General features: G+C 42.3%; 2 protein-coding genes across 4 annotated transcripts in view; one reads left to right on the forward strand and one right to left on the reverse strand.

Annotated features, from left to right (window-relative positions):
* On the reverse strand, nt 1-7,637 carry ggt1a (gamma-glutamyltransferase 1a). Its single transcript, XM_033619458.2, has 12 exons — nt 7,069-7,637; nt 6,830-6,960; nt 6,653-6,742; nt 6,052-6,244; nt 4,239-4,399; nt 3,898-4,047; nt 3,309-3,445; nt 2,862-3,049; nt 2,605-2,732; nt 2,025-2,137; nt 1,811-1,924; nt 1-147 (listed from the first exon to the last, which is right to left on the reverse strand). The coding sequence occupies exons 1-12, from the start codon at nt 7,263-7,265 to the stop codon at nt 1-3; spliced, it is 1,749 nt and encodes a 582-aa protein (XP_033475349.2). The 5' UTR covers nt 7,266-7,637.
* The window catches only part of lrrc75ba (leucine rich repeat containing 75Ba), a 26,359-nt gene continuing 15,262 nt past the window's right edge, over nt 3,992-15,088 (forward strand). Inside the window, exons 1-3 of one of the 3 annotated variants that reach the window (XM_078170890.1) lie at nt 3,992-4,095; nt 4,208-4,320; nt 12,592-13,321. In XM_078170890.1, coding sequence (XP_078027016.1) covers nt 13,040-13,321 — 282 coding nt within the window. In that variant the 5' untranslated portion in view covers nt 3,992-4,095; nt 4,208-4,320; nt 12,592-13,039. Of the gene's footprint in view, nt 4,321-10,514; nt 12,468-12,591; nt 13,322-15,088 lie in introns of those variants that run through there. The other 2 variants (XM_033619459.2, XM_033619460.2) reach the window with 2 other exon arrangements.

Below are 15,088 nucleotides of genomic sequence, written 5' to 3' on the forward strand. Positions count from 1 at the left end.
TCAGTATCCTGCTGGATAGCCTCCTTTCCTGGGGTCGGACTCCGCACAGAGACGCTCTCCCTGCCGCACCACCGCTTGGACCACAGAGTCTGGAGTCGGCAGCAGCTGTGTTACATGGTTCTTCTGGACCAGACCCTCCAGAACACTCTGCCATGGTATGATCATTACACAAACACAAACATATAGAGTCTTGTGCAGAAGGTTAGGGTGTTGACAAAGGGCAATAAAGGTAATAGACTTCTTAAAGGTCTAGTGTGTAGGATTTAGTGGCATCTAGTGGTGAGGTTGCAGATTGCACCTAACTGAAACTCCTCCTGTGTGCCAAGCATGTAGGAGAACTATGGTGGCTGTCACAAAAATGCAAATGGTCCTATGAAGAGCCAGTGTTTGGTTTATCTGTTCTGGGCTACTGTAGAAACAAATAGCGAACTCTCTGAAAGAGGACCCACTCTGTATTTGGATAAAAATGGCTCATTCTAAACTTACAGAAACACAGCAATTCCATAAACACCGCTGCAAATATTGAATCTCATTCTGCCAATATATCCCCCTAAATCCTACACACTAAACATTTAAAGGAATAGATTAAAAGGTTTTGCATCCTTCAGTGCAGTTATTAAGCATTGTGTATCATTAACATTTGTCATTGTTTTTAATGCATGCCACAAGGCTGTGGACTTACTTGAACTTGCATGAATTTGAAACTTGGTTGAGATGGTAATCTATCAAAGTAAACACTTTTTTATTTAATATTCTTGCCGTTTATTTTTAACCATAAGCAGCATTTCCTAAAGGTTGGGTCCTAATAACATGTTTTTTAGTGAAATATCTCAACAAACATTTGATGGATTGCCATGACATTTGGTACACACATTCAAGTCCCCCCCAGGATTAATTACAATAACACAAATGATCCCTTTACTTTTCATCTAGCGCCAACATAAGGTCTTAATTCAAACTGCTCAAACTATGGTTAATGACTTAATACCTGCAAAACAAATTCTATTCCCATCAGCCTCAGTTGTACTTAGCAAATATAAGCATGCTAACACTAAACTTAGAAGGTGAACCGCATTATACCAGTATAGCATAAGCAGGTTAGTATATTAAGTTTAGCATTTAGCTTAAGCAGGTAGGCCTAAATGGAGCTGCTCGCAGAGCTGTGGACCAGGAGTTCTCAAAGTTTTGACTACTGAGTGCAAATTTATGGAGCCAGCATATAGTTGAGGGATGCGCACATAAAACAAAATGTCTTTTTCATCTTACTATCACATTATACTGCCAAGTTATCCACTGAAATCACTAACCTCAGCTAACAGCACTAGCATCGATAACAGAATGTAACTCCAGTGACCTTCACGAGGAGCCACTACATGCCATGTGACCGTAGCTTTCTACAAGTTGCCATTCCTAACCTGACTGTAGCCGAGTAGTGAATAAAATGTAAGCTATGTTAAGTGAAAGTAATGGAATGGACCGCAGATGATTAAAAACATAATGCATGCATGCAAGTTCTTTGTTGGTGCATCTAGATGCTTGAATGCATTCTCAGAGACTAAAGGCAAATAAATAAGTGTTATTATAATCCCAAGTTTCAAGTCTTCACAAGCTGATTTTCACACTGACCCTAATTTAGATAAATGAAGTATTGCCTGTGGGTAGAAAATCCATCAAAAAAACACACAGTATGCTTTATAAAATACTGTATGTTTGTAGTCTAATGAGTATGTAATGACTCTCCAACAGCTGTTTAGCTTTATCATATATCTCATATGTTGTTCTGCATCATACGTCTCCATGTGTGACTCACCTTTTCAAAGCCCTGCTCCACTACTGTCATATTTGGGTTGAGCTGATTGTGAACTCGTGGCTCTGTCACAGCTTTCTTTAGGTCATAGTTGAAAAACAAGGAGTTCAGGATGACCTGGTTCAGCCAGAGAAAAAAGGACAGACTTGAAGTTTTAAAGAACTGACTGTGTGTGTCTGCAGGGCAGAGGTGATGCATGTGAATGAGTCAGACTCACTAAGGCAGTGGCTGTGGTGATTTTTGTGCCCCCGGATGCTCCTACAACCATTTTCACTCTGTTTTCTTTGTCAAAGATGATAGTGGGACACATGGAAGACAGCGGCCTCTTGCCTGCAACAAATAAACAGAATGTGGCTACGACTGCCTAATAGACAAATGTTTACTTTTTACCTTGGGGTTTAATGGACCACACGCCACATTTTAACAGCTAAAAACTGCCACATTAATTTGACACTTATTTAAAATGACTGCAAACAAACCAAAGAACAGCAGTGAGCCACAGTGGGAGGTTTGCAATTAGCTTATTGCTTTGAAATGGAGCAGAATGATGCTGCTTGGGGAGTTAAAGCTATCAGAGTTCCTGACAATGACTAATGCAGGAACAAGTGAAAGGCTGGTGAAAGCATCACCTCTGCATCCTCCTCACTACAGAAAGGGTCATCCTCTTTGAGATAGTGGAAACAGGTGACTTAATTTAGAAAAACACTGCTATCCATCAACACAGACGTGTGTCGAAAAGTCATAACCCAAACTAGGGGTTGTAGTAATACAAGTGTGATGACTCAGGCCAGCCACACCTGGTTGGATGAAATTGTTTGGTGAAGGAGGGATTCCAAACCCATTGGTCATGTACGGAGAGCTGAAGTCGTCCATTTCATCATTGAAAATGATTCCGGTTGATCGAGACATGACTTTGGAACCAAAGCTGGGGAAATAAAACAGCTTTTTAATGAGTGATACAAAGTCACAAAGTTATAAACATCAAAACTGTTTGTCACAAAATGCATTTTATTCTGACAAAAAGTCTATATTTTCTGGAAGCTTGACTTCTTACTATAGATTAATGGTGCTGGTGGCCGCCACAGCACTTCCATCCTCAGCTATGACCGACAGGTGAGCCGTCCCGTGGTTGTCTGGGACAAAATAGTCTGGCTCGTAGTAGCTGTCCGGGTGGGTGGTGTCGTCTGTAATTTTACTCCTTATGCCATCAGCAAAGTAGTCTGAGGTCATGTTTAGGATGAGCTGAGGAGAGCAAAACAAGTCAGTCGCAGAGCAGAAGTTCCTCTCATAAACAATAGCAGAACACTTGTTCTGGCCTTTGTTATAGTACAGAAGTTACTGTCTTAATAAATGTACATGCTGCACACTTCACACCCAATCTACTCCTATAGAACTGCACAGTGTCCAGCAGGAGATGGCTGTGATCACACTGAGTTCAGTGAAGCTAGAAATGCCCCAAAATAAAGGTCTGACATGTAATATTCATAACATGAAAGCTTACATCGGTAATATTGAGATAACGTGGGTCCCCGAGTCTGCTCCTCTTGGCATAAGCAAAACGAAAAGCCTCTACGATTCGATGGTATGTCAGAGTCTTTTTCTCTGCTGTAGAGACACTTGTGTCTGAAAAGTTGTAGCCTGCAAAATATCCACAGGAAAAACATGTCTGCAGTACATGAAGAATCACATTTTCTCGTCCTAATCAGGTAATGAGTCTTCTCCATCATCGAGCTAAAAACCCATTTCAGTCGGTGGCAGGTCATTAAGCTGTGAACCCTCAGTTCAAATCATAACACAGAACCCTTTCAGCTATATGAATGTAGGGCTGTGTTCCTGCAGTCATATATGAACACATTAAATCTTATCTCATTTGAAATTAATGATGCCACTTTTTATTTAAAGCATGACTAAAGATTCTCTGCCTGAACAGATGGGGTGTTGACGGTGAATTAAATTTGGCAAGCAGAACTGAGTCGCAGCTCTGTTTTCTGCTTCCAAAACAGGCGGAGAAAACATTCCAGGGACGACCCGGGGAAACCTGACATCCTTTCTTCTACATGGCTGCACAAGCACTTGGCCAGGCTCCTCACCATCCACTATGTTGAGTATGAGTGCCAGCACAGGGCCACTGGAGGGGGCGTCTGGGACATGCATGGTGTATTCCCCCACGTTCAGCTTCAGAGGGTTCTCGTTCAATACAGGCTGGTACTCCAACAAATCATCCAGGGTGATGATGCCACCTTGAACAAGCACAGAAGTGCCAGAGTGAATTTCGAATGAGGAATCAGGTCAGATTTAAAAATTGCCAAGAATTGAGGTATTTCCTTCAAGCCTTTTACACTTAGAACAAAATTGCACATTACAGAACTGAAACTATTTATAAACCTTTATATCTCTAAGGACAACAGTGAACAAGAAAACCATGTAAGACCTGCCGCCTGGATGTCCTCGACGATGCTCCGTGCCATTGACCCATTATAAAACACATCAGGCCCCTCTTCTGCTATTCTTTGGTACGTGTCGGCCAGCTTTGGAAATTTAACAATATCGTTTTCCTTGAGTATGTTTTTTTGAGAATCACAAAACACCTCACTGGAAGATGATAAAAGAAAAGGAAGAAAAACAATTCAAATTGTAGAAGTGTTTAGGTCCTATGAAACTCATGAAAACAGACTAATTCTACACATAGTGTGGCTTTAAAAGAAAAGTTGCGCATTTTAGAAACTACGCTCTATAGTTCTCTTGCAGAGACTTAGATGAGAGGATTGATTCATGTCTGTCCATTAAACATGAAGCTACTATGAATGTATTAGGTTGTGGATACAGCATCACCAGTCAACCTTGCAATTTATGCTGGTGCACACTCGCAGTACTGCACCTAAAACATCCACTGTGGCCCAAAAAGCATTTTCCCCATAGACCATCATTATAGAAGAGACATCAAGATTAATTATGTAAGTGTGTTGGAACAAGAAGAGAAACACAATATTGCATGTGCAGTTGGTATGCACAACGTGAAAGCAAACCGCTAAGCAAGAAAACCTTTTTGGCTTAATTGTCATTTCAATAAATAACCTATAAATATATATAAATGATGAATAATCCCAATCTAGAGTCATCCTCCATCTATAGAAGCCATAGCAAGTAGAGGTTTAGCCTAGTATAGCATAAAGACTGGAAATAGGGAAATGGCTGGCTTGCTTCTGTCTAAAGTAAAATTAAAATATGCATCTACCAGCACTTCTAAAACACACGAAGGCTCAGTCCAAATACAGCCCTTGCCTCTACCAATTTGACCTTACCACTGTTTTGCGCATTCACGTCGAGGGTTACCCAGTTGTTGTTGCGACAGAGGGGTGGAGTGAAGTTTAAGGGTTACATGGCCCTCCAAAACGAAGGTTTTTCAGAGGCACAATTCTAACCAAGTGTTAGTATCAGCAAGATGTCTGCACAAGCAACAACAAACTCTACGAATGTATTTTCCTGGTTAATGAAGGTTTAAAAATAACCATCGGATTATTTTAGTTTAATGTTGTTTGAATGTATTACGGTCCTTTTCTTTATAACAAGCATGACATAAAAATTGCAAGTACAGTAGTATGCCGATGTCTCTGGAGCTAGCCTGCTAATACCATTATTGCAAAAGTCATGGCTGATTACTTAAACACCATCTTCAGTTACTGATAACATATCAGGTCTTGAAAGGTTGTCCCATTTCACAGGGTAAGATTTCAACCACTGCCCCTTGTAACTCTGTTCTGAGGGGCAAAGTAGCTCTGGAAAATGAAGGGTAGGGATAAAAATAAATGCAATTTGGTCAAATTGAGACTTCAGGAAGTGCTGATGAATAGTTTTAGCACATAGAAAGTGCAATCAACTTTAGTGTATTTTTGCATAGATAGGTAAAAAATGTTGGACAAAGAGATGACCAAAGAAGGAATTTGGCCAATCAGCTGGCTCAATCCCCCGTCTTCAGTCTTTATGCTAAGCTAAGCTAAGCTAACATTTCCTGGCTTTCGCTCAATATTGACCTGAGAGTGGTATCATTCTTCTCATCAAACTCTTGGCAAGAAAGAGAAGAAGTGTATTTCCCAAAATATCAAACTATTCCTATTAAGTCGTCAGCACAAAGTATTGTACTATATTCAAGCCATATCATTATAAAAAGCAGCAGAGTAAGTGAGGCCACTGTTGCCAGTGTTAAGCTCAGCTGCTATTTCCTGCCTTTATGTCTTTATCCTCACCACATGTTGGCGTCTCCTTGAATGGAATCTTTGCTCTTGAAGATGGCATGAGCCAAAGCTTTTCCTATAGGAAAGCCGTCTCGAGCCAAGGCAATGCTGGGCTCAAACAGGTCCTTCCATGGCAGCCTGCCATGCCTCTTGTGTGCCATCTCGTACCCGCGGATCTCCCCAGGAATGGCTATGGACAATCCACCTGTTTTGTAGAAACAGCAGTACCACTGTTTTGAATTTCATAAGCTCATTTTTTTCTGCCCACTGTCTGACTGGAGGACCAGCATACTGAGAGACTACAGAACACATCCATAGATACACCGTGCTCAACATACAGATTCAGAAGGCTATTTCATTTTTATGTAACCAGCAGCAGGAGCAAGGGAAGATATAGCAAGGTTGTGAAGGATGACAGAACATTCAAGCGGTGCTGGATGGATAGATTTGAGACTAGAATATTTATCCTCACTAAATCTAACTCTAGCTCTGATACAACATTTGATTCAAGTCACAAAAGCTGCAACAGCTTTACAGAGCACAATAGTCAGATCGGTACTGCACTTTCTCTCCTCTGTGCCTGGATAATACTCCAACATCTCGAGGCTAGTACCTGTACGAGAGAGCTTGGTGTTGTTGCCAAACATGTCTTCGGTGGCATTCATGGGCGCCGTCTCCCTCGCATCGATGGTTTCCACCTTCCCTGTCGAGCAAATGAGGACACATTGCTGATTGTGTTTTTGCTCAGTTAAATTTTACTGAGAGGGTGTAACTAATGATGCAGACTCACCTGTGGAGGCATCATAGATGACAAAGAAGAGCCCTCCTCCGATGCCCATGCTGTGAGCATTCAAAAGACCGACACACAGCAAGGCAGCGATAGAGGCGTCCACAGCCGAACCATTTTTCTTCAGAATGTCCCTGAAAACAAAAGAATACACTTAGTAGAAGCTGGCACTCACTTATGCACAGCAGGGCCATATGTCACATTCTGAAAACAAAAGTCTGACAGTATCAGAGCTTTCTTACCTCCCCACTTCTGAACACTTTCCAGCATCAGCAGCCACAGCAGCCTTTGAGTAGAAGTAATCCGAGGGGGGAGGAGGGTTTTTCTTCCCCAAGCCCATGAACACCCCAAGGAACAGGCTCACTGCAGCCACCAGAAGGACCACCAGACCAGCAATCAGGGACTTCCCAACCATTTTCCTGCCCAGGAAAATCAACATACCTCATAGTCAGAATCCTTCAGCTCAGAAACAAGTGTCCTCTCCCCCAGACATCACCTGTCATTTTCAGAGTGGTATCCAAACCTTTCCATGAATAACAATGTGGAAAAAGGCATATCATGTTATAGAGCAGGAGGTTCACTTACCTTTAGTGTAGTGCACAGACTAATGACAAATGTTGGACAAAAAGAGAGAAGAAGGGAACTCGGCTGGCTCTGAGAGCATGTCAGCCGTAATGACAAGGTGTTTACTGTGACCATATTCAGTCATTGTCGGTGGAGCGTGACATGTCATCATTGGTTATGAGATGTCACACTGGATAATAAGCATGTGCTTGTATGTGTTTTTGAAAGTGACAGACAGAAAAATAGACACATGGAGTGAGAAATGTACATAGTGGAAGATGGAGGTGGGAGGCCTGGATTAATTACTGAAGTGGCCTACCGGGCACTAGTGTCAGGGGGCCCTCTTTCCTTCACTTGCAAAATGTCGCTGAAAATTAACATTGACCAGAAAAAGACTCAAAGGGACCACAAAGAGACACAAAAAGACCCCAAAGAGACACAAAAAGACTGATAAGAGATGCAAAGGAACTGCAAAGAGACATAAAACAACCAAAAAAGACACAAAATTACCTCAAAGAGACTTAAACAACTACAAGAAGACAAAAAACTACCACAAGGAGACAAAAAATGATAACAAAAAGATTTAAATTACCTCAAAGAGACACAAAACTAATACAAGGAGACATGTTATGACTACAAAGAGACACAAAACTACCGCGAAGTCTGTGTGTCTTGCTCCTATGTAGGAGAGGTGGTGGGGCCCTTTGCATGTCTATGCCCAGGGGCCTACTGTCTCATAATCCACCCATGGTGGGAGGGCAAAGATCATGAAAGCTTACCTCTGTAACTACTGTATGTTTTAGCACTTGGGAACATTATCAAAGAAGCAATACGATTTGGAATTCTTGCACATTCAGTTCTTCACAAAAATCTGAATTTGTGATTTAATCGACTATTTTTATTATTTATATTTAAACGAGGCGTCGCTTTTTCAAATGATGGATGCCTCCATTTCCTCACTCTGGAGTGAAACTCTTGAGTTTGTCTTTCTAGTCCTCTATAACCTTCCATTTCACCCTGATACCAATCTGGCGGGCCTGCCAAAGTGAATGTGAGAGTGATCTGTTTACAGATGCAGGCAGCATTCATCCCTGACTCAGGGCCCTGTGTGATTGGCTCAGCTGGCAGCGTTGCCATGCTCAGGAGCCGTGTCACAGTCTATTTGGCTTATTCTGCGGGTATCCTCGGAGCGATTGAGATGCCTGAGACTTTCGCCCAGGAGCGCAGGTGCAAGCCGGCAGCGTCGGTGACGGGAGCTTCTCAGCAGCAAATACCCTTCTGTGGTACCTCAGCTAATCCAGCGTGCACTCCTGTTGCTGGGCCACACTGATAAAGCACTGTCAAAGGAGCCTGTGGGCTGCTGCTGCAGCTGTGATTGTGTCTAAATCGAATCACTACTATCCTGTTCTGGATCTCCCAGGTTCAGAGCCGCCCCAAGGACGGGAGTTTATTGAATGGACAGAGCTGATTTATAGCGGAAGACGACAATTACATATCTGTTTGTTGCAGATCTCGAAAGCCTTCCTTCAGCCTTTGTGCACAAGTCACTGTCACTGCACGGGCTTTGTTTTATGAAATATCAGCTGGAGCTTGTTCATATTTTTATCCCTCAGCTGGAGGCATATAGGTTTCATTTTGACTCTGCTGAGAGGGATACAGTCCTATCCACCAGGTCTCCCTCCAGCTGTTTTCACGCAATAAAGGGGAAGGCTTGTCTGTGCCCATATACGCAGCAGCAAATCAAATCACGCAGTACTGTTGTTCCTTGGTGACAGGTGGAAACACTTATAGCACAGAGATGGCCACAGTGGGAGAGGAGGTGATGTCATGTGTTTTTATGGATGGCTGCAGTCCTTTAATGATAGGGAGTCATTGATGGACTCTGTTGTGTTTGCTGCAACTATAAGTTGGAAATGCAGCTTCTTTTCTCTCTCTAATTGGAAGGAGAAAAAAAAAACAACAGATCAGTACATGTCTTCTATCCCAGAGGTTCCCAAAACTTGTTTTGCTTGTGACCCCTTTCAGTGAGCATTGTACATGCATTCATAATCAGATCATAATTTTTTGGAAAAATGTTTTTTAAAGGTATTTTTTGGGCTCTGTTATGTGCTAGTCAAGAGTTGACAGCAAACGAAGGAGAGGGATGCAACAAAGTTCCCTGACTAGGCTCGAATCAATGATGTTGCAGTTCATGCAGGGGTGCCCAAAAAAAATTTTGGAAAGCGATGACCAGATGAAGCCGCTAAAAATCTTGCGGTGGCACACCAAAACTAAAAGCTGTAACTGAATTTCAGGAATTCAGTTGTGCTGTTGAAGTATGTCAATATGGAGAGTTAAGGAATCGATAACTCACCGATAACTATACTTTGGTTTCTTATTTTACAGTTAATATTAGTCTTCTAATTATCTGATGAGCCAGTTGTTCACTTGCCAAAATTTTGAACATTATTTAAGCCTCCTCCCAACAAGCTATGCAGATATGGTTGCTACCAATGGATGCATTAAGTTTTCTGGCTTCACAAGATACCACTACCTTTGCACCACTGAGTTCATGGTCAGGGATTTAACAACTAAAGCACAGTATGGGGGCACTCCAATATAATGAATGTTTTGCTGCTTGAAAATTAGCCAGCTGACTAACCTTGGCACAAAAAATAAAAAATAAAATAAAATACATCAACTTATTGTAAGAAGCACAAATATGTAAAATTATCCAGTAGTTAAGGGTAAAAAAGCAAAGTATAGAAGAACATATAAGTAAAGCATGAAAGTGTTTTTTTCTTTCCTGTCCTGTAAAATGAATATTCTAAAGTTGGGGGACTCTAGAGAGACATATTTTGAAAAGAAAAGTCAAAACTGAAAGTGCAGATATTCTGACCTGAGTCCCTGGTTTGGGTCAAGCTCCAAAAGGCTGGATCATACATTCCCATAATGCAACTCAGTAATGTCTTTCATAAAACCCTCCCTGCCTCCCAAATGTCCACATTCTTCAAACCTGACACCCCCAGTTTGTGATGCAGGTTTTTTGTTTAAAAGCTTGAGTCTCAAGCCTAAGATAACCCTGATGACATGAGGAGGGTGTTTTTTTTCTGTGTTAAGACTTTATTACAAACTGAGTCATGCTCCTTGTGATAACTATTTGTGAACATGAGCTGCTCTCTCTCAAAGCCAGAAAACAAAGAAGTAAGTCTCAAAATTGTGATGTCATCAGGTATAAAGACTGGAGCTGCTCCATAGACAAAGAAAAGAGGCTGTGTTTGTGGACCCACAGAATGTTTGTTTTCTTTTTTTTAATACCTAAATGAGCTTTATTTTATTGTAGTGTTTTCAGCTCTGAAACATAAAATGTGAGTTTTAGAGCTCTAGTTTTTTGGGTTCAGGAGAGAGTTTTTAATATTTACTAGTATTTTTGGACTGTCTTAGACCAGAGGAATTTTGAAAAACTGAACTTAGACCGCTCTGACCCATTAGGTTGGGAACATTGCTAAATCCAGTGATTGTAGTACTCTATTATAACATTATCCAGGGTTTAACATTTAATTCTCACAGTGCTTTAATTGTGCATTGATGGTAATGTAAGATTCTTTGGATAAAATATCATATTTTCATATCACCAATATGAAAGAAAAATGTCACAAATGAAGAAATGTCCTGATGTACACATTTCAAAATGTAACAATGATACAAGAGCCGGAAAGACTGTTAGCACTGATAGGGCTGGGTGATATTGAGAAAATCAAATACTGTCACACACTATTATTGAATTGCGACGATATTGTAGGGTTGACTGTTGGTGCAGCCGTCACAAAATATTAACACAATGAGATGAGAGCAGTGACGTGGATATTATGACTAAATGGGTGAAGGCAAATAAAAGAAGAGCTAGAACAGTCTGGTATGTTCAGGAAATTGCATCACTTCACTGTAATGCAGCCTTTAAAGGCAGGAACAGACAACATTTACAATGTTACAATATCCCAAATTTAAGACGACATCTTGTCTCTTGTCACGATATAATATTGGTACACTGCCCAGCCCTATTAGCATGTGTTGTAAAAATGAGTTATTCCATCAGCATTGCTTGGAGAGTCAAAGCTCTGACAAAACAAATTAGTAGCAGGGGACTGATACATTAAATTAAGGGCGCCAGATAATTACAACCTCTAGGAAAATATGCAGCCAGCCAAGTCTAGGGAGGATATTGAGCAGCCAGAGGAAATATTTATTAGAGAGCATCAACTGTCTTGCTCCACTAAACAAGGGTGCGCCTGAATCATATCTGAAAATAAGGTCAAATCAGGATCAAAGTCCTTAATGCCACAATGATGGGACCCTATAAATAGAAACACACTACATCACAATCACAGTAGTGTCCCTAAGGTGCAGGTGTGGAGGTTGCTGTGCAGTATCTTAAGTGAAAGCTGTCTCTTGTGTAGTAGCATACACCTAAGAGCAAGGGCGAACTGTCAGACAGTGGGCCCCTGGGCACAGATGTGCAAAACGCCCCAAAGACACACACACTGTTTTGTTTTTTAGGTTCTTTTTGTGTAGTTTTTGCATCTCTTTGTAGCTGCTATGCATCTTTTTGTGTTTTCATGCCTCTGTTTTTGTGGTTTGTCTCTCTTTGTGATTGTCTTGCCCTGTTTTGTAGTTATGTGTCTCTTTTTGGTCATTGTAAATCTCTCCCTGTTCAGTACGTGTTCATTTCAGGGACATTTTCCAGGTGAAGGCCAGGGCCCCTCTCCTTCCACTTTGGGCCCCTGGGCCTGTGTCCCCCATCATTGACCCTTTAGGTCCCCTGGACCAAGATCGTGATTCATATGACAGAAACACACTCTGGAAGATGGATGCTGTTCAAAGAATGACGAAGACTTAACAGAGTTGTGACAGGTGCAAACGGGATTTGACAGCTCGTGCAATGGCTGACTGACAACAGGGTTGCCAACAGAAAAATTCATATTTATACAGGGCCAGTGGCAGAGAACATGCTTGGGCAACAGGAGAGAAAACTGAAAAACTTAAAGTTCTTGTGAAGGATACGAAACTATAGGCTCCCCCTCAAGAGCTCAAACACAAGGTGAAACTTGAGTGTTTTCATTTCTAGTTATGTGGAGGACTCAGACATGATTTATCAGATTATGCACTGGTTTTATGATTGCCTAAAACAACAACAACATCCTTTCTTTTATTATCCCTTGCAGCTGCTTGTAGCAGAGGGGAATTTCAAGCCTGGGAGAAGAGACGCGTAGCGGGCACCAGATGCTGCGATTGGTCGGACGCTCCACGTTGCTCCAACCTAAACAGCAGCGTAAAGCAGAGACGGCCGGAGGATGAAGCAGCCGGAGCATCCTCATCATCCGAGCCAGGCGCACGTAGCCTACGGTGGTGGAGGGGGAAGAAAATCAAAATAGCAACGTGTGACGGGTGCAATCAGAGAGTAGTGATAAATTGGACAGTCGAGGGATCTGCACCGGATCCTCAACCTGCTGACAGCCAGGCAGCTACGCAGCGCCAGACAACACGGCGCTATTTTTCTACCATCCACTGAGGAGCATCTGAAAGACTGATCATGGGTTCGTCCTCTTGGTAATATTGTCTGAGCTGCAACAAACGCATTTGTAGAAAAAAAAAAACACACACAACAACACCATGGGTTCCAGACTGAGCCGGCAGAGTAGCCTGGACAATGAGAATTTCTCCAAAAAGCGACGCAAGCTTCTGGATAGCACCGGAGAGAGCGACAGGAGCAGCCGAGGCGGCGGGGACTTTCTGTTTGCACTGATGCTGAAATCGGACAAACTGCCTGGGATGCTGCGGAGGACCAACCACAGCCCGTACATGAGGCGAGTGGCGTGGATCAAAGAGATACAGAAGCTGCTCCGTGACCGCAGGATAGAGCAGGCGACCGACGTGCTCAAATTACTGAGGAAGGTAAGAAAGAAACTGCACGTAGCCCGGCCTGAGCGCAGGGAAGTCAGACTTGTTTACTCAGTCTCCATACATTACGTGCACTGCTGCTGTGAGCCTGCTTTGATGCTCATGCAGCCATACATCCCCAGAGCAACAGATGGAGAGCAAGCAGGAGCCGTCTGGCTGCAGGTTGATGTGCACTGCACCTGTATCTTGTAGAGCCACAGGTGCTTTAATCCCCCTCCTGCAGGCTCTGCTCTGCACCCCTAATCCTGGCCTCTGACCTCTGACCCCAACTCTCCTCACCTCTCTCTTTCCTTCTGTGGTTCATGCACGGCCACTTCCAGATGCATTTGTTTTTTTATAGAAAGTAGGCCACTGGCAGAGCGTTGTACCTGTGACACATTATTTCAGTGGCAGACAGTGTGTGACTCACCCCAGCGTTCACTCTCACTGTGGGTAAACGTGCTCGGTGTTGACATCTGATTTAATACTGTAAATGAGGACATGGTCACATTTTCATTGCATTTTCCCAAATTGTGTTTTCTTTTCATGGCATCTGGATATATATGGATGCATGGGTGTAGATTTCAAGTGGGGTGCAGGGGACACATCCCCCTCAATATTTAGAATGTGCATGTGTACCCCGCAATAAAACCATGAAAGTAGCAGAGTACATCTTGAGTAAATTTTAGGACATTTTGTTGTTTGTGCATAAAAAATCATCAGAATGCAGGAAATTAAGTGTGTGATACTCACAATTTGTCTTGTGAAATCCAAACCCCTGTTTCATATGCAAAAACAAAACCTACGCGCTTGTGTGGATACAGTTTCCACAAACACAAATACAGCCTCATTATCCCCTCCTCCACCATCCTCCCTGCATCTGTCATTGTTTCCTCCGCCATGGCCAGAGTCTCACCTCTCCTGAGGCTGTTCTAACGCTCCCATTAGGGTGACCTGCCCTCTCCATCCCTCTCCACTCCTAATGTCTCTCCCTCTCTCTCTCTCTCTCTCTGTCTATAATGGCCTGTGCTCCAGCAGCACCATCGTAGGCCCTGGAGTCCTGTGTTCCATAATACAAAATATTATTCTTCTCCAAAAGGTTTTATTAACTCTAATAAAAAAAGGTCACAGAAATGAAAATCTAGGCCACTGACATTGCTTTTGTAGTCTTTGTTGTTGATGTTGGTGTAGTCACGTTAAAACCTTGACATTTTTTGTGATTTTCATAGGATTACTAATGTTTTATTCCCGTTTTGGCTGATGAAAATCTCTAAATCCCAAAGCTGAAAACACAGCTGTTTTATTGTTTGTTTAAAGCTTTTGTTGCAGTGTATTTGCAATAAATAGTTGAGAGTGACAGTACTGTTTCAAGTAGTTGTTGTCGTGACCTAAATTATGTTACACAATGTCCAGCTTGATTAAACTGAGTCAAGATGTTGGATTGTTTTGTTTGTTTTTTTTTGTTTTGTTTTGTTTTTTTTAAGATTTTTTGGGGGGGCATTTTTAGCCTTTAATGGATAAGACAGACAAATGTGAAAGGGGGAGAGAGAGAGGGAGTGACATGCAGCAAAGGGCCACAGGCTGGAGTCGAACCCAGGCTGCTGCGGCAACAACCTTGTACATGGGGCGCCTGCTCTACCACTAAGCCACTGACGCCCCAAGATGTTGGATTTTAATCAGACTTTGTTTTCAAAGCCTTTTCTCACCCGCTGTGAGATATGTAGCATTAAGACAGGCAAGGACGTAGGTTTCATTGCAACACTGGGGGGCCACATATGATTC

Source organism: Epinephelus lanceolatus, chromosome 9 (genome assembly GCF_041903045.1).
Source record: "Epinephelus lanceolatus isolate andai-2023 chromosome 9, ASM4190304v1, whole genome shotgun sequence".
Lineage (NCBI taxonomy): Eukaryota > Metazoa > Chordata > Actinopteri > Perciformes > Serranidae > Epinephelus > Epinephelus lanceolatus.